At 31.2% G+C, this 23637-nt stretch overlaps 1 protein-coding gene across 1 annotated transcript in view; it reads right to left on the minus strand.

Moving 5' to 3' along the window:
• Nucleotides 1-23637, minus strand: part of GluRS-m (putative glutamate--tRNA ligase, mitochondrial) — a 76805-nt gene that overhangs the window by 26441 nt on the left and 26727 nt on the right. The window contains exons 5-9 of the mRNA XM_035369840.2: nt 9210-9290; nt 3624-3811; nt 2852-2906; nt 2358-2468; nt 186-346 (exon numbers count right to left, since the gene is read on the minus strand). Coding sequence (XP_035225731.2) covers nt 186-346; nt 2358-2468; nt 2852-2906; nt 3624-3811; nt 9210-9290 — 596 coding nt within the window. The remainder of the gene's footprint in view (nt 1-185; nt 347-2357; nt 2469-2851; nt 2907-3623; nt 3812-9209; nt 9291-23637) is intronic.

The following is a 23637-nucleotide window of genomic DNA, read 5'->3' on the forward strand; positions in this document are numbered from 1 at the left end:
AAATGGATTTAAGGGCAATCAAAATAGATATTTCCATTCAAATATGATACCCAGAATTTTTCCTGTTTACAGTATTTCCTTTACTTCGAACAAGGAAGTAAAGAAATTCTTCTAATGCAAAGTTTAAATATTTATGTAAAATCTTTATAAAAAAACACCCAAAAATATACATAAACATTAATTACTTTTTGCCATATTTTTCAAGCAAATGTTCTCTTAATTTTTCTATCAAAGCAGCAGAACCCTTCTCAGTACACAGTTCTTTAGCTATATAATTACGATTAAAAATATTTAATTTCATCATGTCCACTGAACAGGGACTAGTGTTCATATTTTCTAACTGAAACTGAAAAAAAGAGAGAAAAAATTAAATAGCACACAAATATTAACTACATCAATTAATTAACTAAAAGGAGCAAAGGAGCTTTGATTTTGCTTGTAACGTGTGAACACGTTACACACGTTATGTGTGTGGGGGGGGGATGTGATGTAGAATATTGTTTCTCTAGCAATCAGAAAACTCATATAGTGAAAATATTAGTGGTGAATACTAAGAGAACATACCTGTGACAGCGCACTTAATCCAGACATTTCAAGTTAGCACTGAATCCTTTTACATGCCCTACATTTCCGTCTCTTTACAACAAATAACTAGAAAACACAGGCATCCTGACGCTCATGCACTCAGGATTTCAAAATTTTACAAATTTTTGCTATGGGTACTTAAGTAAAGAAAATACAAAATTTTCTTCTTAAGATTTCATTCTGTACATCCGTAACACTGACCTTGAGCAATGAGCCTTCTGAAGATTCATTACAGTAACCTAATTGTAACGTTTATTTCCACTAAATGTGTTATGAATTAATTTTTGACAGGTCATGAAAAGTTTTGAAATATTTGCCTTATTATAAAATATAATGTTTTAGGTAAAAATGAGTTTTAATAAGTACAGACTTTTCTGCCAAAAGTAATGCTTCGAGACAATGATGTTATCAAGGAGGCACTAGAGTATATTTTGCCACTTTTGCACAATGTGATCTCCAGTTGTTGAATTGTTTTGGAGGGTGATAACTGACCAGTGATCCTTCTCCCCAGAATATCCCAAACACCTGTTTTATCTCAAGGGAACATACTAACTAATCCACTCAAAGGATTCTTTCAACAAAAAGTCATCCCATTACCAAGCGTTATGTAACTTAGCAATTTCATCCAAGAAAAGGAATTCACATCAGGTTGTAAGAGCATAAAGGACAACAAAAAATTAAAAGATTTCCTCCCTAGATCACTGAGTTACCAGTGATCCACTTCTGATGATGTACAGATTAGTACAGTCACAAACAGAAATCACTCTGCCTTCTCTGAACACTTACAAATTCAGATTTATTCTGAATGCCAAATTCTCTCCTATGATAAGCTATCTTATGTCAGGTTGTATACTAAAGTGGGACTCATCTGAGAAAAGAACATTCATTTCCTCTCCATCTAAGATTCCTTTGCACCCACACTCTGCAAGCTATTGCTCCCAATGGCTCGGTGTTAAAGAAACACAAATTGCAGGTCTGTGAGCATACAAACCCACATTTTGAAGTCAATTTCGAAGAGACTACACTGGTGAAGACCTCAGAAGTTGCTGTTGTAGAAGAATGGCATTCATACAATGGTTTCTTCTGTCCATTAGAGTTAAATACCTGTTCCCCATTTTATGATGTTGAATGCCTACAACCTTTTTCTAATTTTCAGTTAAAGGAGTATACAAACCCACATTTTGAAGTCAATTTCGAAGAGACTACACTGATGAAGACCTCAGAAGTTGCTGTTGTAGAAGAATGGCATTCATACAATGGTTTCTTCTGTCCATTAGAGTTAAATACCTGTTCCCCATTTTATGATGTTGAATGCCTACAACCTTTTTCTAATTTTCAGTTCTATGATATGGAAATGATACTTTGGGACATTTAAAGACTTTCACAGCAATTGGTTGCATTTGACCGCTTCTAAACAACCAATGGCTTTCATTAGTTAAGTCATCTTATCCATAGCTAAGAAGCATTCAGTGCATGGCAATTGTTTCTAATCTAATCTTCAATGCAATGAATGCTGCAGTCCACATTTTGCTCCTTACCTCAAAAGACAAAATTTGAATATTCCAAAGTTTGTAAATGTTAAAATTTTTTTTTTAATCTCTTTTCTTTCATTTTTGTAAAACTAGTCAATTATTAGATGTTTCACATCAAATTCACAATTTCCACTGTTTTGAAAAATATGTATTACAATAATTCTGAAATAATAAGCTAGATATGTAAACATTATGCCCAAATTAAATAAAGTTGAAACTATAAAATTTAAAAAAGTGTACTTTAGAGGATAAGGTCTTCAAATCATAAACATAACATCCTTCTTGCTTTCCAAACCCACCTCCAGCAGCAGCAAGAAAATTCAGCAATGCATCAGGAGAATATCCCTTTTCCTGCAATTAAAAAAAAAATATTATAATAGATTTAAAATGCTACACAAATATCATTTTTAGCATCTGCTAGCAACAAACAAACAAAAAAAAAAAAAAAAAAATCAAAACTGTAATTCTATTATAAACTGAAATAATATATTAATGGAATAAAAGATGAAATATTTAAAAAAATTCAATTCTTGTGTGGAAACAAAAGTACATTTATTTTAGCAGAGGGAACTGTTTAATTGTTTTAAAAGAAAATGACATTAAATTATGAATAGCATTCTGGGAAATATATTAAGAGTTATGTTAGAAAGAACTCTTCTTGTAATTTGATTGAATGTTGATGTAATATGGAATGTATTAACATGAAAATCAATATAATAAAATTTATAGCATACTTTAAAATATTCCACTCCAAGCGATTCTTGACGCTTCGATAATTTTGTACCATCACTGCAAAAGGAGAAAACAGTGTGACAAAAATAACTAAATTGGAAAGCAAAATTTTGTCACAAACTTTAATTATTACCAATATCATACATATCTGATTCTGCACCAACCAAATGATACTAACCAAAATGCATATAATAATGACACAAATTTACCGAAACTTTAAAACTGCACAAGTTCAGCTAAACAGAGTAAATAACTTTGATTGGTTTTACACTGTTACTAGAGAAAACACCTCTTCCAATAATTTCATTTCTGATTTAAAATTAACTTAAAAATTTAATTATTGAAGAGAATACATCCAGAATTAGGATCTGAATAATGAATGATTTTAAATGCTTATTGACTGCTCCCTGATAAATAACTAAACCATATCAAAATACATTTTTCTATATTGTCTTTTTCAACTTTTTATTCAAATTTATAAAATGTTTTGACTTTTTATTTATTTATTTTTGTTGCCAAATAAGAGTTTGCTCTCCAAAAGGCAAACAATTTAATACAAATCATTTTTCATATTAATATCTTACCTATTTACATTACCTGCACTCTAAATTGATTATTTTTTATTTCATTTAAAATTATTTCTGAATAAAGAGAGGCAGAATAAAATCTGAATGTAGCATTCTGTTTTCTCACATCCAAATGTCTTAAAATTAAATTTAAAATAGGTAATAATATATAATTAAAGAAATAAAACAAGAGTTAATTTTATGTTACCTGTTAACAAGCAAAGGAAGATGAGCAAATTTAGGTGGCTGTTGACCAAGAGCTTGATGCAATAAAATATGTTTTGGCGTAGATATGAGCCATTCAGTTCCTCTTAACACATGGCTGATTTGCATTAAATGGTCATCAACAACACAAGCAAAATGATATGTAGGAAAACCATCACTTTTCATTATTATCTGAAAAAATATGAACATGTCATTTAGGCACACACACACACACACCAAAAAAAAAAAAAAAAAAAAAAAAAAAAAAAAAAAAAAATTAAAATACAATCTGCTAAATTTCTTTTTCCATTTTCAAACGTGTTTCATTAACATGCATCTTTTATGATATACACAACAAGTACAGCCAAACAGTAGTTTGAAAACAGCTTTTATTTGGCTCCTTAAACATAACTTTGAAATAAACAGTAGTTTTATTTGCTGGGAAATGATTACAATTTGACACAGAAAATGACTGCTGAGAAATTTGACAATTATGCATCTTTTTAATAATTAGCAAGATAGTTTTTTTTAAGTACACTATTTATTATAATTTGAATCAATTTCAAACTGTTCACCATGCACTGATTATCAAGGTGGGGGGGGGGAATTATATTTCTTACTACTGTGTTGATGTAACTTTTAGAATATCTAAAATCTATTGGGACAATGGAAAAGAGAACAACACTGGTAACATATCCCCTTGATGATGTACATTAAATATTACTCAGTGGCATTACAAATATACAAGAGGGTGGGTTGAAGAGTTTTCGCCCTAACAAGGAAAATAAAAAGAATCTGTTTAATGCTTACTTTATTTTTCAGCATAGTCCCCTTCCAAAGATATACACTTAGTTCAGCAGTGAATGGATCCCTTCTCCGTAAGAGCTTTCTTCTAAGGCCTCAAAGTGGGCATTCATTGCTGGCATGACTTGAGTATCAGAACAGAATTTCTTTCCAGCCAGAAATTTTTTCAGGTTGGGGAAAAGGCTGTAGTGCAAGGAGGGTCATATCGGGAGAATAGGGTGCATGAGGAAGAATTTCAATTTTGCTATCATAGTGACAGCCTTGTGGATAGGAGCACTGTCCTGGTGAAACAGGACTTTCTTCTTGGCCAGACCTGGCCCCCCCTTTTTTTTAGTGTGCGTGTGTGTGTGTGTAATGCAGTTTATCCAAAAGATTAGAATAATATTTAGCATTGATGGTCCTGCCTTTTTCTATATAATCTAACATTAAAATTCCCCTAGCATCCCAAAAAACTGTTGCCACTAAGGCTTTTATAAAAAAATATTTTATCACAGCTTGCACTTCAGTTAGTTTCCTCCCTACTTGATTAAAAACAAAAGAGGGAAATTTTAACACAGCACAGTGTAAAAAACTAAATACAAATCCTTTATAATATGTAAAAAGTATGTCCAAGTAACTCCAGAAGCACCATCTCGAGGTGAGGCCGAAAACTTTTCATCCTACCATTGTATATTTGTAACTTGCATTAGAAAGAAATAAAATACCCATTATGCATTTAATTGAATTAACCAAATGATTTACGACTATATTCCATCTTCATAATGTTGGCTAAGACTGTTAGTTCCATTTTTCACTTGAATGAAAAGCTTTCCTTAATATTTTAAAAACCATTATACAAACCTTTTACTTTCAACCTTCTTCTTATTAAAATAAATTAACAATTATAACCTTAAAACAAAAATTTAGAAATCAGAAAATGTTTCCTTTTTGTTGGAAGAAACAGTGTTCAGTACATCGCACAAAAATTTAAAATGTGTATACTATAGGAATAGATTCTCTTGAATACATATGACAGCAACAAGAATTATTTATTTGTATTTTTAAAATAGCCATATTAACTAAAAATGTAACATTTATGCTAATTACTTCAACTATTTATATTTATTCAAAAACATTTTCATTGCTTTTAAAATGATGTAACTACTTGATACATAATTTGCTTCATTAAAATGAATTTTAAACAAAAATATACACTTTAAGCTCAAACTAAATATTTGAGTGCCATTATCTCTTCAATAAAAGAGAGACAAAGAAACTCATCAATGAAAATCTTTAAATAAAAAGAGCAATATGACAATTTTCAAATTAAGCAAATAATTTTTTTTATTCCTTTACCTTTTTTCTTTTTTCTTTTTTTTTTTTTTAATTAAAAAAAATGTGTGTCAGTTTTTTAAATTCACTTAATTTCTTTTGGAAGAAAAAGTGGCTTTAGAAAGTTCATACTACGTAACATTTTTCTAACTTCCTTTAAAAAAAATAGTAATAATAATAATCCCCCCCCCCCAAAAAAAAAAAAAATTGACACTAAAGTTTTAAGCATGAACATTTTATAATTTCTGGAGAACCTGAAAAATCAAAATAATTTGCTTTGACAGCTAATATCATTCTAAAATAAGCATTTTATTTGAAGTTAAGATTTTGAGTGTGAAGATGCATTTGCCCCTCGCTCCCTATTTTAACTTCGCTAATTTTTCTTGTCCTTTATGCTTGATCAGATAGCCTGGCTCAGTAAAAGTAGGCGGCCAGTGCAACTCTGATTAAAAATCCAGTTATAACCACGTGCAGTGCTGGATAAGGACCACGTGTTTCTGAGACTCCTTCTCCTTTATTTTCTTCTTTCTAGGTATTTCTTTCTCCTGATGAGGAGGGACCTTTAGCTGCCCTCGAAATTGATTGAGTGTTTCATTATACCTATGCTAAATACAAGGTTGTTTTTACGATTTTGAAGCTTTAATTCATTTACTTTTATTTAGGAGGGTGAAAGGATGACTATAAATAAACTACTTTTGATATTTTAATTTTAGAAATATTTTCAAAATGCATAACCTGACAAAATAAACATAAACTTGTATCAAATATTAAATTTCACATATAATGAACATCCACATATATAATATTAAGTCAGTACTAAACACATTTTCATGTCTCATTTTTTCCACGCACAGCCTCATTTTCAAGGCTTAAATTAACAACAAGATGGAATTTTTTAAATTGGTGTGAAGCCAGAATAGTCAAATATTTTAAAACTGTTTGGCTTTCAAATAACAGAAACTGAAAATCTGTTGCAAGAAAGACAGGCAAAGATATGAAAAAAAAAAAAAAAAAAAAAGAAAAAAAAAGAAAAAAAAAAGAAAATAAGCATTGTTAAAATTTCTAATGTATGGAAAGCAAATCATTTATCAAAACGTAAAAGGAAAAGGTAAATGAGTAGACACTGATAACAGTTTGTTCAGTCTTGCAATCTAAAGAAACTCACAGCTAAGCAACAAGAATGAAGAAACCAAAACAGCATGATTACATAAAAAATACCTTAGCACTTCAAAACTTCAAGTCACTCAGAGTTTCAAAAAACTGCACTATTCTTTACCTTTCCTGTACAGTGTTCATGCAGAAAGACTATTAGTTCAAGTTTGACATCTTAGAAGAAGAACATCCTTGTTGTGAATCCAAAAAGGATTACAATGAATATAATCAGGGCTGGAGCTATGTTTTCTACTGCCTGATGCAGATTCTTCACTATTCTGAATCCTACTGCCTGCTGCCCATTGAATTTTTGCTACTCTTAACCCCTTAACTAACTCTTTAATTTTCAGTTTTCGTGTAAAATTATCCAAACTTTTACTATGCATTTTTAATTAGTGCAATAACATATAAAAGATTCAAAAAATATTTTTTTCAAATTTTTGTATTTTTAAGATGCAAAATAAATGATAAATAATTATCCTGAGTTAACAAGTCAGTGTGTTTTTGTTAAGAATGAACACAATAATAATAATAATAATAATTTTGAAATAATTTTGAATTTTAATAACATACATTGAATATTTATCTGTGTCAAGAAAATGTGAAAGAAATTTTTAAAAAGAAATAAAATATGAAAAATACACAAAAACTTCAGTTCACATTTGAAACAGTGTAGAAGACCTTGAAGCATGACAGTACAGATAAAGACATGTTATAATTTGAGCAAAACTAATGCATTTCTACAAGAATTTTAGAACCTAAAAGAATGAATTTATAAGCTCCAATTCACGTATTTCCGTCTAAGTTGTAAAACAAGCTAAATTACTAATCTAATGCACTTGATAAGGATAACAATAGCCTAACACCTCCATTGAAAGGCGTGGCATAAAACTTGCGTATTCTCCTAACAAAATATCATAAAAGTCAACAGCACAGCCACAAAACACAGAGTTTATTCAGAATTAATAAAAACAAAAGTCTGTCATGAACCATGAATCACAAATTAACACACATATTTATTTTTGACAAATTTTCAACAACCAAGTCAACTTGGAACATTTAGTCAAGCAATTAAATTCTACCACCTAATGCAGCTTGACACTGGTCCTGAATGCAATTTTTATCACTTTCATTGTGGATTATATCATTCATGTACATTAAAACATCCTGATATGTAAAAAAATTAGGGCAATAAAGAAATAGTCATAAGCTGTTTAAAAAGACTGTTGGAAATTATCAGCTAAAATTATTTAAGTTTATCTATTTAAATAAACATAAATGTAACATATATTTCCATATAAATAACCATAAACAAAAACACATAAAATTCAATTGAACAGCAAAACCACAAAATATTTAAAAATAGCATATCTTTAGAATTCTCAATAGAATGTTAGAGGTTATCATAGATATTTTTATATATGTTATTTCTTTAAAAACGAGCCACTTGCAGGGCTTAAAAAAACATTATCATAAAAAAAGAAAAAATATATGTTTTTAATTAGTCACATTAGTATAATTTCATAAAAATATCAAATATTTCTAATTTGATTCTCATGATTTTAATAAAAGTTTATTTAAATCAATCACATTAAAAGTCAAAAAAAATATTCTTAACTGGGTTTATTGCTTTTAAATTGCTTAGTTTATAACTCAATAGCATCCCAGATTAAATCTGAAAGTATCTTGGGCTTTACTGAATGCAACATGCTGGTGTGTGGTACACAAAAGTTTTTTTTTTTTTTTTTTTTTTCCTGGCCACAGCAAGAAATTGCTTTCATACAGCAGAGTTTATTAATTAAAACTGAAACATAAATATCTTACATTTCTCAGAATAGCAACAGTCTCGTGTACTGAAGATAATTTTTTTTTTTATTTCAAATAGTGTCACCACCGCTTGCTTTCAAATCATTGTGTGTATTAATCAAAAATTCTTTTTTAAGTTTTATAAAATATGAAATAGAACAATAAAACAAATTCAAAATACTGGCTTCCAGGTGCATTTTTTTCAGGTGGAGGACTACGTTATTCAGAATTTAATGACTCTATGCATTGCATTTTTTTTTTCATAATGCAAGCTACATACATACATGCAGATTCTTCATTATTAAATTTCTTTTATAATATTACAGGGAATAATATTTTGTGGGAACTATTTGAAAAGCTATATACTGATGGTGAACCAGTGCAAAATCCCACTTAGAGATTAATAACCCCTTTTGGGCTAAAAAAAAAAATAAGATCATAAAAAAATAAAATTTTGCAATAAATGCTAATAAAAGGTATGTATATTTAGTAAAAAATACTTCAATCATATACTTACAAAGTCTCCTTCGTTTTCAGATACATCATAAGTGTATCTGCCAAAAATTACATCATCGTGTGATACAGGACCACCAGAAATCTACAAAGAAAATAAAAATTAAATGTATCTTTTGTAAGAACATTAAAAAAAATGAAATTCAATCTTGTATAAAATATATTAAAAGAATCATTCATTGAAATTAATTCCCTTTTATTAAAATGTCATCTATTATTTCCTTTGAATTTTCAATATATATATATAGCTTGAAGTATATTTGTGGTAGCTAACATTCTTCAGCTGTTTCCTTGTGAAATAACTGTGCTTCATGTTTTATACCCAAATACTCACAGTACTAATTGGTAAACTCATAACAACTTCTGTAATTTTGACATATATAAAATTTTAATGGTTCAAAGCAGTTCAAAAGCTTTGTGTTGGAATACAAAAATAAGACGGTTTTTGGAAAATAAACAGTCTCAAATATTACAATCAAATATGAAACTCTCAGTGATAAATAATTTATCTAGTCAGCTAGATAAGACTATTAAATTTTCCCTATCAAGTACTAAAAATTAAATACTTTAAAAATTAGAAACTAGGGGGGGGAAACACTGACAGTGTTATTTAGCCTTTCACCTTTGATTTTAAAAAAATGCTTCACTTTTAATATGTGAATTTATTTTCTTCTTTCTAATAACCAATACAAGAATTTATTTTTAAAAAATTCTTTTATATTTCCATTAAAATAACATGCTTACTTGTAAACTCTAGAATGCCTATATTAAAAAAAAAAAAAAAAAAAAAAAAAAAAAGCATTCAAACTTATTTTTACCAGTTACCATCTAAACATTTCAATTACCAGTTATTATCTAACATTTCAATACATTTCATACCTTTCTTATTTTTTTAACACTACGTATACTTTTAATCAGCAACAGTAATTGCATTTTTAACATTCTTATTAATTATAACATTTGCATTCCTGAGACATCAGAAAAGATAACGGCTGGAAATGCTGCTTAGTTACAAGAGCAATGTTTTAAAATCATAAATCATTGTTTTGAAACTTTTTTTAGCATTTGTTTTTCTTATCTAACTAAACAGATTTATAAAGTTTGACTTTCTTTCAGAGCATAAACTAATATCAATCTCCTAAAAGATGTTAAGTGAATTATTGCTGTGTCTGAAGTGAGCTACAAAAGCTTTGAAAAGGTTTAAAACAAACCTTTTTAATTTAACAGAACTTAAAATATAAACACACTTCTTGTACCCAAAGGATCAGCCACCACTTATGGCGATGCTAAAGTAATAGTCAAATTCAAAATTTAAAACTCAACCTTGTAGTCAAAGACTACACTGTTTAATTTAAATCAAAATTGGTTCAGAACTTCTCACTGGCATAACAATTTAAATGACAGCAGCTATAATGCAAAGCCGAATAATTACAATTTTATCAGAGCTGTCAAAACTAAATAACATGATCTCAAGAGGCAGAAATATGTTTTGTCTTACAATCCTAAAACTTCAGCTTAGTATTTAAGTCATTTACATTTTTGGTCTACAAAGAAAATTGGTTCAGAATTGGTTCAGAACTTTTCACTGGCACAACAATTTAAATGACAGCAGTTATAATGCAAAGCCGAATAATTACAATTTTATCAGAGCTGTCAAAACTAAATAACATGATCTCAAGAGGCAGAAATATGTTTTGTCTTACAATCCTAAAACTTCAGCTTGGTATTTAAGTCATTTACATTTTTGGTGAGGAAAATGGAAAGAAGTTATAATAAAAGCTGAAATTATAAATAACTGGTTAATGTAAAATAATAGTAAAGTTACAGATCTGAACAATGAAAAAAGCAGACACAATAACAGTCCAGATTATTTGACTTGTCCAGATTATTTGATACCACAGTACAAAGTCTTTAATCCGGACGTCCATAGTCAAGAATGATCTATAATCCGGACCTGAAAGCTACAAACTTTCTATGCATGCGTAGAGTTTACGAATGCGCATATGTGTTTACGCAGGTACATAATACCTTTACGCATGCGCATAATACGTTTACACATGCATGTTTAATGTATAACGGACGGTATAAGCTACGCTAAAACTATCTATTTCAGTTAATGTTGCAGATTGCGTTGTAATTGGATCTTCTAATTGGATCTGGCTTATTATTTTTTGCAGACTGTTAGAGCAATTTTATAAAAAGTAAACTTGAACTTTCAATTATGTCAAAAAGAGTTTCAGATTCTGGAGTTGCCAAAGGATCCACAAAGCGATGCCCATTAAAGAAAAAGTAGAATTACTGCAAAAAATGGATAAAGGCATGAAAAAAGTGACAGTGAGGTTAGTGAAAATGAAAACATTTAGATAGACAAGTTAATCGATATTCTCGACGCAGTAATTACAGGACTTGAACAGTGGAACTATGTAACTGAACAAGAAATTATGTCTATTTATAGAATTAAAGAGAAAGTATTAGCACATAAAACGAAGCAACTTAAACAACTTACATTGAAAGAAATGTTTAATAAAGTAAACAAATAAATACTAAGCTTTTTTTTTTTTTTTTTTTTTTAATTTTGGTACTCTTTAGATCATAATTGCTCTTTAATTCATAAATTATGATTTCATATTTTTAATTTTATAATTTCTGCATGCCATCTTACCAGATTTAAATTGATGATCTATAAACCGGAAAACCCCTAATCCAGAATCGCCGAAGTCCCGACGAGTCCGGATTAAAGACTTTGTACAGTATATGGAAATTTCAATAGTATTAGAGTTTAACATCACGATTTTTAATAGTAATAATAACACACAATAAATGTAAAGGGTGGGTGTTTTTTTTTTTTTTAACCGACACTACTCAGAGCTGTCTGTAGCTCAAATTTATCAGTTAGAATGCCACCAAATGTGAAAGCAGGCTAATGACAAAATGGGGGAAAAAAATTACTTCTGAAAGTTACTGATAGGGGAAAATATAGTGACGTTCTAGTTTAAACAACTGAAAATTTGGATTAAATACAAGTAAAATTTGAAAATGTAAATTTTCAGTTACCTAAACAACAGCAGTGTCAGTAATTTAGTCTACAAATATAAGGGGAAAAAACTGAAAGACATTTCGAATATTAGCTGGCTTTAGTATCTGTTTAATTTTACCTCAGCGCATATTACTTGTGAAGTAGTTTGATCTCTATCAATAGAATGCAACCTCCTCTCTTCATAAGTTTAGAAGTTATAACAACCTATGTAAATGTGCTGTATCAATTAATGGATTGAATGGCATGATTCAGAATTGCGAAGAAACAGAATCCTCAATTCGGTTTGGTAGAAGACGGAAAATAGTGTCAGAACAGACAGTTCCTGATGTTGGGAATGCAGTTGTTGATGGCATCCTTGGGAACATGACTCGTAGTAGGCCCAGGAAATAATGCAATAATTGGATTTGGATTTTTCCACAGTATGGCAAATCTTTTAGAAAGTTCATTACTTTTACATTTACAAGATAACGCTTGTGAAGGAATTAAAACACAGCAATTATAATAAATGGCCAGCATTTCTTTGACATTTCATGATGGGATGGAGGTCAACAATGCTTGGCTGGGATGAATTCTATGGGAAATTCGGTCCTTTTTTTTATCTAAATAAGACTGTTAACACTCACAATTCTCGATTTTGAGCATCCAAACATTTACATTACTGTTCAGAAAATCCCACTGCTTTCACCAAAAGTCAATGTTTGGTGTGACTTCACAGTAGATTTCATGAGTAGACCATACTTTTTTGAGAATTTCAACAGGACGACATACCTGTACCTTTACCATGCAAATGTATCATGATATGACTAGTTTTTTTTTATTCTGCAACTTCAGCAGAGGCAGTTGCTGTATCAGTTAACTTTTACGCAGGCAGCAGGACCACTAGAAATTGGTTTATCAGTACAGTGGCTACTGTACCATCACTTTACAGAAGATAAAGTTCACTTTTTCCACTTGAATGACTGACTTGCTCTCCTGATCTAACCCATGTGACTTTTTCCAGTAAAGTTAATTGGGTTCATTAATTAATTTCTAACTTACGTTATGAGACTTCTATTCCATTGCTTACATGAACATAAACAGTGAAGTATTGAATTATGTTCATCTCTTAGCAAGTGATTTGAATAGAATATTTAGCAATCCATGAAAATAATTGTGTGTGAATTCTTGCCAAGATTCCAAGGTTTCTTGTAGCCATACATCAGTGATTATATTATGCATATCTAAGAAGATATTTGAATTTAAAAACATACAATAATTCTTTCAGAATAACCTCAATTTCATGGATTACGTTTCCTCCTTCAATATTAAGCAAGTATGACAACTACATAAAGGTAGGCCATGTATGTCTTTTAGCTTATAATTCAGAAAGGTTTATCCAAATATCTTTATTAGTCCTCATTTCTGTGATTCCCCCCCCCCCCGTGTGTGTGTTTACCCTCAGTAATTTCTACCGAGAGGAAATTTAAGTCCCATCCTTCCCTTTAACAAAAGCGCAGAGGCCATCTTGACGAGCAGGATCTTCTTTTTATATCGCTCTGCGATAGTTTTTTTTTTAATATGAAGAAGCCAAGACTTCCTGACTGACTGTTTTGAGCTGTATTCGCTCTGCACATTTCTCCTACTTCAACTTTTTGGAAAATTCTAGACTTACGGCTGAAGAAAAATTAATTATATTAATAATAATATTAAGTAAATAAAAGAGTTCAAGAAATATGATTAGCTATTTCCATTTTTTAGTATTTATTAATTAGTATTTATTTATAGTCATGCAACCAAATACTGGTAATGCCTTTGTGATTAATTTTGACATAGAGTTATGAAAAAAAAAATTGAGTTATCTGTCACAAGAGTGAACATATAATCACTTCTGCAATGAATCTTCCTTGCAATTTATTATTATATGTTCATTTTATGCTTTCAAATTAAGTTTAATTAGTTTAGTTAGTTCAATTAATTTTCAATTATATTGGCTTCTAATTATTTAATATTTATAACCTTGCCATTCACTTATACTTATCTGCTAAACTTTCTTCTCTGGTTTATGATTACTGAAATTACGCTTGAAAAATAATAATCTGTTACTGCTGAATATTCAGCCACATAAATTAGAATTATTACGTTCAGATCTCAAAACATTCACATAAAAATGATGCATAATAACTTGGGGGGCTGAAACTCCTCTGGAAACATCTCAGCAGAGCTCTCAATATGAAAAAATTCGGCTCGAAGTACACTAGTTTTACAATAGCTGTGTTGTAGTAGTAAAGTTGATGATGATGATGTCGTGTCTATGACAAAGTGCAATTATATAGCTTCGAACCTGTTGAAGACAGCTTTTGCAACCTTGGCATCTCTATCAGTATACAGTAGGTCCACTGGGTCTTCAATGCCGATATTAAACAATCTGGCCTAGATTGCTGGGCAGCTGAAGATGTGATGGTGAGACAGTGGGATGTCATCTGGGCAATGAGGACAAATGTTGGTGTAACTACGCTGTCTGTCTGCAGAAATCAATAGTACAGTTAAAAAGTGTCATTAAATATAATATTCCACACGCTCACTGAATTAAACTAATGGATCTGCTCGATAAGTTTAAAGAAATTGTATATAATAACATCTAAATCAGTAATTTAAGACTCAAATATAGTCCCAGTATCTTTGGCCTTTTTACCTACAACAGTCCACTGCAGAAAGCATTCCTTGTGAACATTAATTAAACAAAGACAGCTTTCGCTGACATTGTAAAGAAAAACAAGACATCCAGCCCTTCTTTGAATCCCAAGAAGAATGATTAAAATACTTCTATCCTAGACATTTTGGAAAAAATAGCTCCATTTAAAAATATAGGAATTAAAATACAGAACATTACAAATATGCGAAAGGGTGGAATTGCCCAGATTTGAAAAAGTCTACAGTTTCACTTATCTGGTAGTGAAGATGAATTGCTAAAATGAAATAACTTATGAAATACTTAAAAGAATCTTTGCTTTAAATAGATGCTTTCATGGCCTAAAAAGCTATTTAAAAATCCAGCTTTCTCAAGTTAAAAACTAAATTACTCTAATTAGAATCTGTTCTGATGTTGGATGCCTGGGCGCTTATGTGATGAGGAAGCTTTGAGGATTTTTGAGAGGATATTGCGTTGAGTACTTGGTGGGGTCTGTGAAAATGGATCGCAGAGAAAATGATCTAATTTACTGCTACATTACATCTTTAAATATTTGATGTAGTAAAATTCTTCAAACTACAGAGGCTTAAACAGGCTGGTGGTCATCTGGCCAAAATGCATGAAGATTGTTGTACTGGTTTTTGGCAAAACCAATGGTAATCAGACCTCGAGGTACACTCCTGGTGAGATGGATGGATTGTGTTGAAAATGACCTAAACATTTCAAAGGTCAACTGGAAACAGTTGCCAAGAGCAGAGAAGCCTAAAGAAGGTCAGGGACCAACCCTGCTATCGAGCCAATGAAGAAGAAGAAGAGATCGCCATCTCTTGCCATAATAAAGATACATTCGAAGACTATCGCACAACCTTCAAGTAACATACACAACAAAAGAATTATCATAAGTTTCCAAATAAAAGAACTCCAAAATGCTCCATGCACAATTTCTCACAGGATACCACTCCAGAAGAATTCACCAAAACTCAGGTGGAACAGCTAAAAGTATACATAAGAATTTTTTTCCTTCTTCAATCTTCCTGAAAAAGGCAAAGGTACTGTTTAATGGTTTATAGAATGTTAGCTTACTGCTTTTAAATTTTGCAAGCAAAATATCACAGCCAAAACAAAATACTTTGAGTTTTATACTATTATGCCAGAAACAAACTCATTCAGTACTTTCTCTCAAAATAGCACAATTTCACCACAAAATATACTAGACAATTCACCAATCAAAATTCATCCAATAACTTAACATGAGAAATCAACCTCCTTGAAAGAAATAATGGGTTATGTTTTTACAGACAACTTTTCTGAAAACAACATATCAGAGCAAGCTGTAGTCAGAACAAATCAAAGCATTCTAAATTCTGAGGAAGACACTATTTTCCTAGTAAAAAAATATACATAATCAAAGTCCTTTCAAATAAAGAAGTACCAGGCTTAGATGGGATAAAGAATAAAATCATAAAAATTAATTCAAAAGGCCTCACATCGGCTATTTACTGATTTATTCAATAAATCTCTTCTCCTGAGAGTCTTCCCCGATGTCTTCAAGACAGGACGTATCATTCTTTTCTCAAAAAAGGCCAAGATCCAGTAAATAGGTGTTCATTTAGGCCCAATCAATCTCCTGCAAGCATTTGACAAAGTTCTGGAAAGGGCCATTGCTGGAAGAATAAGGCACCACTTTCATAAATTTCAAATAATCAGCGAGAATCAATATGGATTCATGCCAAATTATTCTAAATCATATTATAGATTAAATATTGAGGACAATACAGCACAATAAATCTGAAAATCTTCATTCTGCTTTAAAAAAAAAAAAAAAAAAAAAAAAAAAAAAAAAAAAAAAAAAAACATTTGATTTTGATAGCCTGCCATACTTCAAACTCTCAAAGAGATAAACATCCCAAGAAATAGCTTTATTATTATGCTAAACTATCTGCTCAACAGAAGTCTAATAACCAAACAGCAGAAAAGCACCATACAAGTAGATGTCTGCAAGGATCCTGTTTGAGTGTTGATCTCTGGATTACCTCGAAGTCGTTGATTTGTCCGTTGATGTGATTATCATATCACATCAATGGCCAAATCACAAAAAAAGCCCCGACATTTACAGACAATGTGTATCATTTATCATCTGTTTCAGAACAGCATATCTAAAAAATAATACCAACCTTTCTCTCACAATCTTTAACCAGCACACAAAAAACTAAAAATTTCAGAGGAAAAGTCTATAATATTTCACAAACCTAGCCAAAGCATGCAAAGAAAACCAGCTTTCAAAATTAATAGAAAAAGAATAAAGATTGAAAACAAACTGAAACTTCTTGGAATTACAATAGATGGAAAACTCAACTGGAGAGAATAACCTTCAAGATATTAGATTAAAAACTTCAAAAACAGCCATCTGCATGAAAAAAAATGAGGGGATAGGATTGGGACTTAAATCTTCATATCCAGAGGTTACTGCTCAACACCGTGATAGAGAAAATTGTTAATTATGGAACTGCTATCTGGGCTATGACTGAAATGAAAAAGCAACAGTTTCCTGCAATTCAATGACCATTTCTCCTCAATATTACAAAATCTTTTCACATCACTTCTAACGATGCACTGTGCATGCTCTCTGGCATACCTTCCTTATATCTTCTATTGGAGCTAAGACTATGGAGCATTTCTGGTGACATGTTACATACAGTAGTTGAGAATATTGTGTAGAGGATGCAATGTATGATCCATGAGAAGGGTGATCGCATTTTCAGAGGTCTATGTCCTCACCTAAGAAGCACTTTTATTGAACAAAGTGCTATGATGCCCGCATTTTAGTTCAAAAATTGTCTTTGGTACTTTCTGATTATCTAGACCTCCACTGAAAAGTATTCACGAGTGCACTATGTCACCAAAATAAGCAGCCCATGAAGTATATAAAAATCGGCAAAATATATTTGCATAGTAATTTATGTATTGTAATATCTTGTTATTTAATAAATAAATATAATTATTGTTGAAGTGGCAACACCATATTTGTATTAAACCATTACTCAGTAATGTGAGATATTGTTTTAAGAAGATTAGTATTCTCAAGATTTTAACAGCTAGGAGTAGTATGAAAATTTTGCCACTTAAAAATTGTATAAAATTTGTCTATCACCGTGAACTAGAAATAAAATTTATGTTCTACTAAGAAGATTGTCTGTTTTGTAAATTACTGTGAAATACATTACAGTCTTAATTAATTGGAGGTTCCACCGAGATCCTGGAAATTAGGAGTGCAATTATCAATTTCGATGGTGCTGGTCTCCTAATCCCAGAAATTTACTGAATGTTTTAGAACAAGTTTGCTAATACCAATTGCCAACTTTGTTTATTTCAAGGAAAAATGGATGTAAGAAGTCTGCCGTTTTAAAGCCAGATTTGAAGCGGATCATTCAAAGGTTATCTTCTGTGCTTCTATAACTTGCATCCGAGCAAAAAATCTCTCAAAACTGGATACTGCTGATCTCTGAAGATAAGATTAACTTTTGGTTTTCTTAAAAAAGCTTTTATTAAATTTTAATACTTTGTTTCAGAATTATAGCTTATCGTGTAAGACTTTGTTTAAAATAACTGACACTAAAAATATTCACCTTATATTTATAATTGATATTTGTGGTAAAGAAGTATTTTAAAATTATTATTTATTCTTTACTTTTATTTGTATTGAATTTTTATGTTGATAATTGATATGTGTAAGCCATCCCGGCGTTTATATATATATATATATATATATATATAAAAAACTGAACTGCTAACTGAATTTTGAATTTGTTGCCAAGCAGGCACGTGGAAAATAAGTAGCAACGTCAAATTGACGTAGTGTGATTTGATTATACTGCAGAATAGGCAAAAGTTTTTTTCTTAGTTCTCGCCATCCAGGCGTGTGGTAGATAGTAACGTCATCCAGACGTATTACAGATTGTATATTCTAAAAGTTGAATTGCCAAACTGGCAAAAATTGTTTTTGTTATTGCCAACGAGGCGTGGAGATAGATAGTAAAATCGTCAAACTGACGTGGGTAATTGCCTAACTGGCAAAGGTGTTTATATAGTTATAGCTAACGACGCTTGTGAATAGCGAGTTAAAAAGTCAACCCGTCGTAGTATTATAGTATTTTGTGCCAACCTGGCAAAGTTGTTTAAATAATTCTCTCCAATTGGTTAGTGTGAATTTCGTATTTGAGAAATTAAGTCTCGCCAGAAATTATACATTTGTAGTATAAATACGATCTTTTAGATTCAATTTCAAAAGGAAGCCTGATAAAGGTAACTTGTGTCAACATGTCATTCTTAGCTAGGAGTAAAAAAACAGGATTTAAAAGTACTAGCAGAAGAGTTAGGTTTAACCCTGAAACCTGAGTTTAAGATTGCTCAATTGCATAAACGTGAAAGAGAAAGAAGAGAAGAACGCGAAAGGGAAGAAAGAGAAAAAGAACACGAAAGAGAAGAAAGAGAAAGAAGAGAAGAATGCGAAAGAGAAAGAAGAGAAGAACGCGAAAGGGAAGAAAGAGAAAAAAGAGAAAGAAGAGAAGAATGCGAAAGAGAAAGAAGAGAAGAACGCGAAAGGGAAGAATGAGAAAAAGATCGTGAAACAGAAGAAAGAGAAAACGCAAAAGAGAAGAAAGAGAAAAGTAACACGAAGAAGAAGAAAGAAAAGAAGAGCTTGAAAGAGAAGAGTGAATTAGAGCCTTTGAGCTACAGAAACTGCAGCTGGAAGCAATAGCTGCCACAGCACAGCCGGTAGGAACTACGCAGTTACCTGAGCAGCCTTTAAAAATCAGAATTCACGACGTCATGAGACGTTTCAACCCTAAAGAAGATGAAATAAGTTTATTCCTGGTGTTATTTGAGCGTCAAGCTAAAATAATGAATATACCTGCTGAAAATCCAGTGACTCAACTTATTTCCTTACTGCCTCCTGACATTGTTCAGCTTATTGCTAGAGAACTAGAAGAAGATGCGAAAAATATGAATATGTAAAAACTTTACTGTTACAACGATTTAAATTGACTGCGGAAAAATTTCAACAACTATTTAATAAACACCAAAAATCTACTGAAAGTACTTGGTATGATTTCTACTATTAATTAAAAAATTATTTAGAAGGATGGCTTAATGGATTAAACATTAAAACTTTTGAACAGCTGAAAGATCTCATGCTGGTTGATCAAATAAAAAAGCGTACTTCTCCTGATTTCAAAGAACATTTTATGGATCAATGGACAACCATCATTTCACCTACTGAAATAGTTAAGAAAATTGAAGATTTTGAAGATGTGAGAAAAACAATAAAACCAAAATTTTCTGTCAATCAGACTGAGAAAATTAACAAAGGATCATTTAAATTGCGTTATGATAATTTTGTGAAAAGAATAGAGCATCCGCCTCATTTTAAGCATTCTGATAAATTGGATGATTCAAAATACAAGAAAGATCATCAGCAAAGGAAACAGTTCCAAAACAAAAACCAAGAAAATTTTTATATGACATAATATATCGACCACGTTGTTTCGAGTGTGTATCATACGAACATTTTAAGCCTCAGTGTCCTCGCTTAAACCAAATGAAAAGGTAAATTGCGTATCTTCGAATGATGATTTGTTAGAGACATATACAATTAACGGTTTCGTGAATGGGTATGAAATGCCTATTCTTCGCGACACAGGAGCCACTGTTGATGTTACTTCTCAGAAATACATAGATAACACAAAAATGACTGGAGAACATGTCTGGGTACAATATCTTTTAAATGACCATTTAGTGTGTCTACCGTTAGCGGAAGTTGAAATTAATTGCGAACTTGGTCATATAAAGACAAAGGCAGCTGTTGTTACAAATGATCCAGGCAGATATGTATTGGGTAACAAAACTGCCCAATTGTTCAAAAATAAATAAATCATTCTTAAATTTAGAAAAAATAAATGCAGTTTTGACACAATCTCAAGTAAAAAGACCTCGTGAAGAAGATCGAAATAGAGAAACCGAAATAGAGAAACTAGAAGAACTGACGTTTATTGAAACTGAAGAAGATATTTTACCACAAGCTGATGAGGAAGACAAGGAAATTAAGAAAGTGATTAATGTTAATTCAAAGGAATTAATTGAATCTCAGCATCAAAGCAGAGATCTAGCGTCATTGCTTAACGAAACTAAAAATGAAAATTCCAGCAAGACAAATGATTTCAAAGTTAAAGAAAATGGATTGTTGCTGAAAAGGAAAATAGATAAAAATGGAAATGAAAGGGAATTAATTGTTATTCCTGAAAAATATAGGGATCAAATAAAGTCATTATGTCATGATAGTACATCTGGATATTTAGGCGGCGTCAAAACTAAAGATAGATTAACAAGATACTTTTGCTGGCCTAATTGCTATAAAGAAATAGAAGAGTATGTTAAAACTTGCGATATATATCAAAGAGTGGGAAAATCTAATGATAAAGCCAAAGACCTTTGACTTTAGTACCAATTATTGCAGAAGTATTTTCAAAAATTAACTTTTACGCATGCGGCCCTTTACCAATAACACCAAATGGCAATAGATACTTAATTACAGCTATTTGTGTAGCTTCAAACTATCCGGATGCTGTACCTGTTCCTAATATTGGCACAACGTCAGTAATTGAAGCCATGTTACAAATATTTAGTAGAATGGGTTTCCCGAAAGAAATACAAACTGATCAAGGTACCTTATGAGCAAACTAGCCATTGAATTTGTAGAAAAATTTGGAATAAAAGTAACTAGAAGCTCAGTACACCATCCGCAGAGCAACCCTGTTGAAAGATTTCACCAAAAAATCAAACGAATTTTAAAAGTTTAATGTATCGAAGCAGCCCCTGAGTGGGAGAAGCAAGTTCCCGCAGCTCTATTTGCTTTAAGAACAATAACGCATGAGAGTACGGGATTTACACCTGCAGAATTAGTATATGGTCGAAATCTTAGAACACCTGTAACATTATTATATGAACAATGGATGAATCCTGAAGACGAAGGAAATAATGTTGTTGAACATGTTTTTCAATTAATAAATTGGTTAAAAAGATGCAAAGAGCTGGCTACAGATAAAATGCTGGAAATGCAAACCAAAAGAAAAGTGTGGTACGATCGTAAAGCTATCAAAAGAGAATTCTCTGAAGGAGATTTAGTATTAGTTGTATCAACGAATAAACCAAACAGACTAGCAGTTCAATGGAAAGGTCCTGGGATGGTTGAGAAGAAATGATTCGAAACTAATTATGTTGTGAGTTTCGAAAAAAAAAATGACTACCATTTTAACATGCTAAAACCTTATCATAGTCGAGCAGAATCGGTTAACCTTATGATTACAGAAGATCAATCTGAAATTGATGATATGGAGGAAAATTTCCCAACAATTGACTCTGAACCAACATTGTTCGATTTTGAGGACATTAAAGAAAACAGCTCCTTAAGTGATAAGCTAAATGAACAACAGATTCAAGAATTGCATGATATGCTACTGAAGTTTTCAAAAATCTTTTCTAATAAACCTGGAAAAACTCATTTAATAACGCATGATATTTAATTGACAGAAAACACCCCAATCCACTGTAAACCATACAGAATGTCACTTAGACAAACGGATATATTAAAAACAGAAATCGATAAAATGCTTCAGCATAAAATAATTGAAATAGGAGATTCAGATTACACTTCTCCTATGATTTTAGTAGAAGTAGCAGGGAGAGATCCAAGACCTTGTATCGACTATAGAAAATTGAATAAATTGACTAAAACACAATTCTTCCCCTAGCCTAACATCGAACGAGTAGAAACGGTAGCAGGCGCAAAATATATAACTCTTCTGGATTTAACAAAGGGATACTGGCAAATACCTTTAACACATAATGCTCAAAGATTAGCCACTTTTGTTACAAGTTTTGGCACATTTAGACCTCTACGGATGCCTTTCAGACTTAAAAATGCACCATTTTCATTTAGTAAAATGATGGCCGAAATCCTTCACGGTTGTGAAAACTTTGCTGTTCCATATTTAGATGACATGGCAATCTTTCAAAACATCTGGGAAGAACATCTAAGTCACCTGAACATCTAAGAAAGTGATTAATGTTAATTCAAAGGAATTAATTGAATCTCAGCATCAAAGCAGAGATCTAGCGTCATTGCTTAACGAAACTAAAAATGAAAATTCCAGCAAGACAAATGATTTCAAAGTAAAAGAAAACGGATTGTTGGTGAAAAGGAAAATAGATAAAAATGGAAATGAAAGGGAATTAATGAAAGGGATATTGTTGTTTTGAAAAAAAAAAAAAAAGAAGTAAACTTTAATTTATAACTTGTAACAAAAGTGGCTAATCTTTGAGCATTAGGTGTTAAAGGTATTTGCCAGTATCCCTTTGTTAAATCCAAAAGAGTTATATATTTTGCGCCTGCTACCATTTCTACTTGTTGTTCGATGTTAGGCAAGGGGAAGATTTGTGTTTTAGTCAATTTATTCAATTTTCTATAGTCAATACAAGGTCTTGGATCCCTCCCTGCTACTTCTACTAAAATCATAGGAGAAGTGTAATCTGAATCTCCTATTTCAATTATCTTATGCTGAAGCATTTTATCGATTTCTGTTTCTAATATATCCATTTGTCTAGGAGACATTCTGCATGGTTTACATTGGATTGGGTGTTTTCTGTCAATTAAATATCATGCGTTATTAA

The sequence above is a fragment of the Stegodyphus dumicola genome, chromosome 9, assembly GCF_044657685.1.
Source record: "Stegodyphus dumicola isolate Sdum_Otavi_A_Nest chromosome 9, ASM4465768v1".
Taxonomy (NCBI): Eukaryota; Metazoa; Arthropoda; class Arachnida; order Araneae; family Eresidae; genus Stegodyphus; species Stegodyphus dumicola.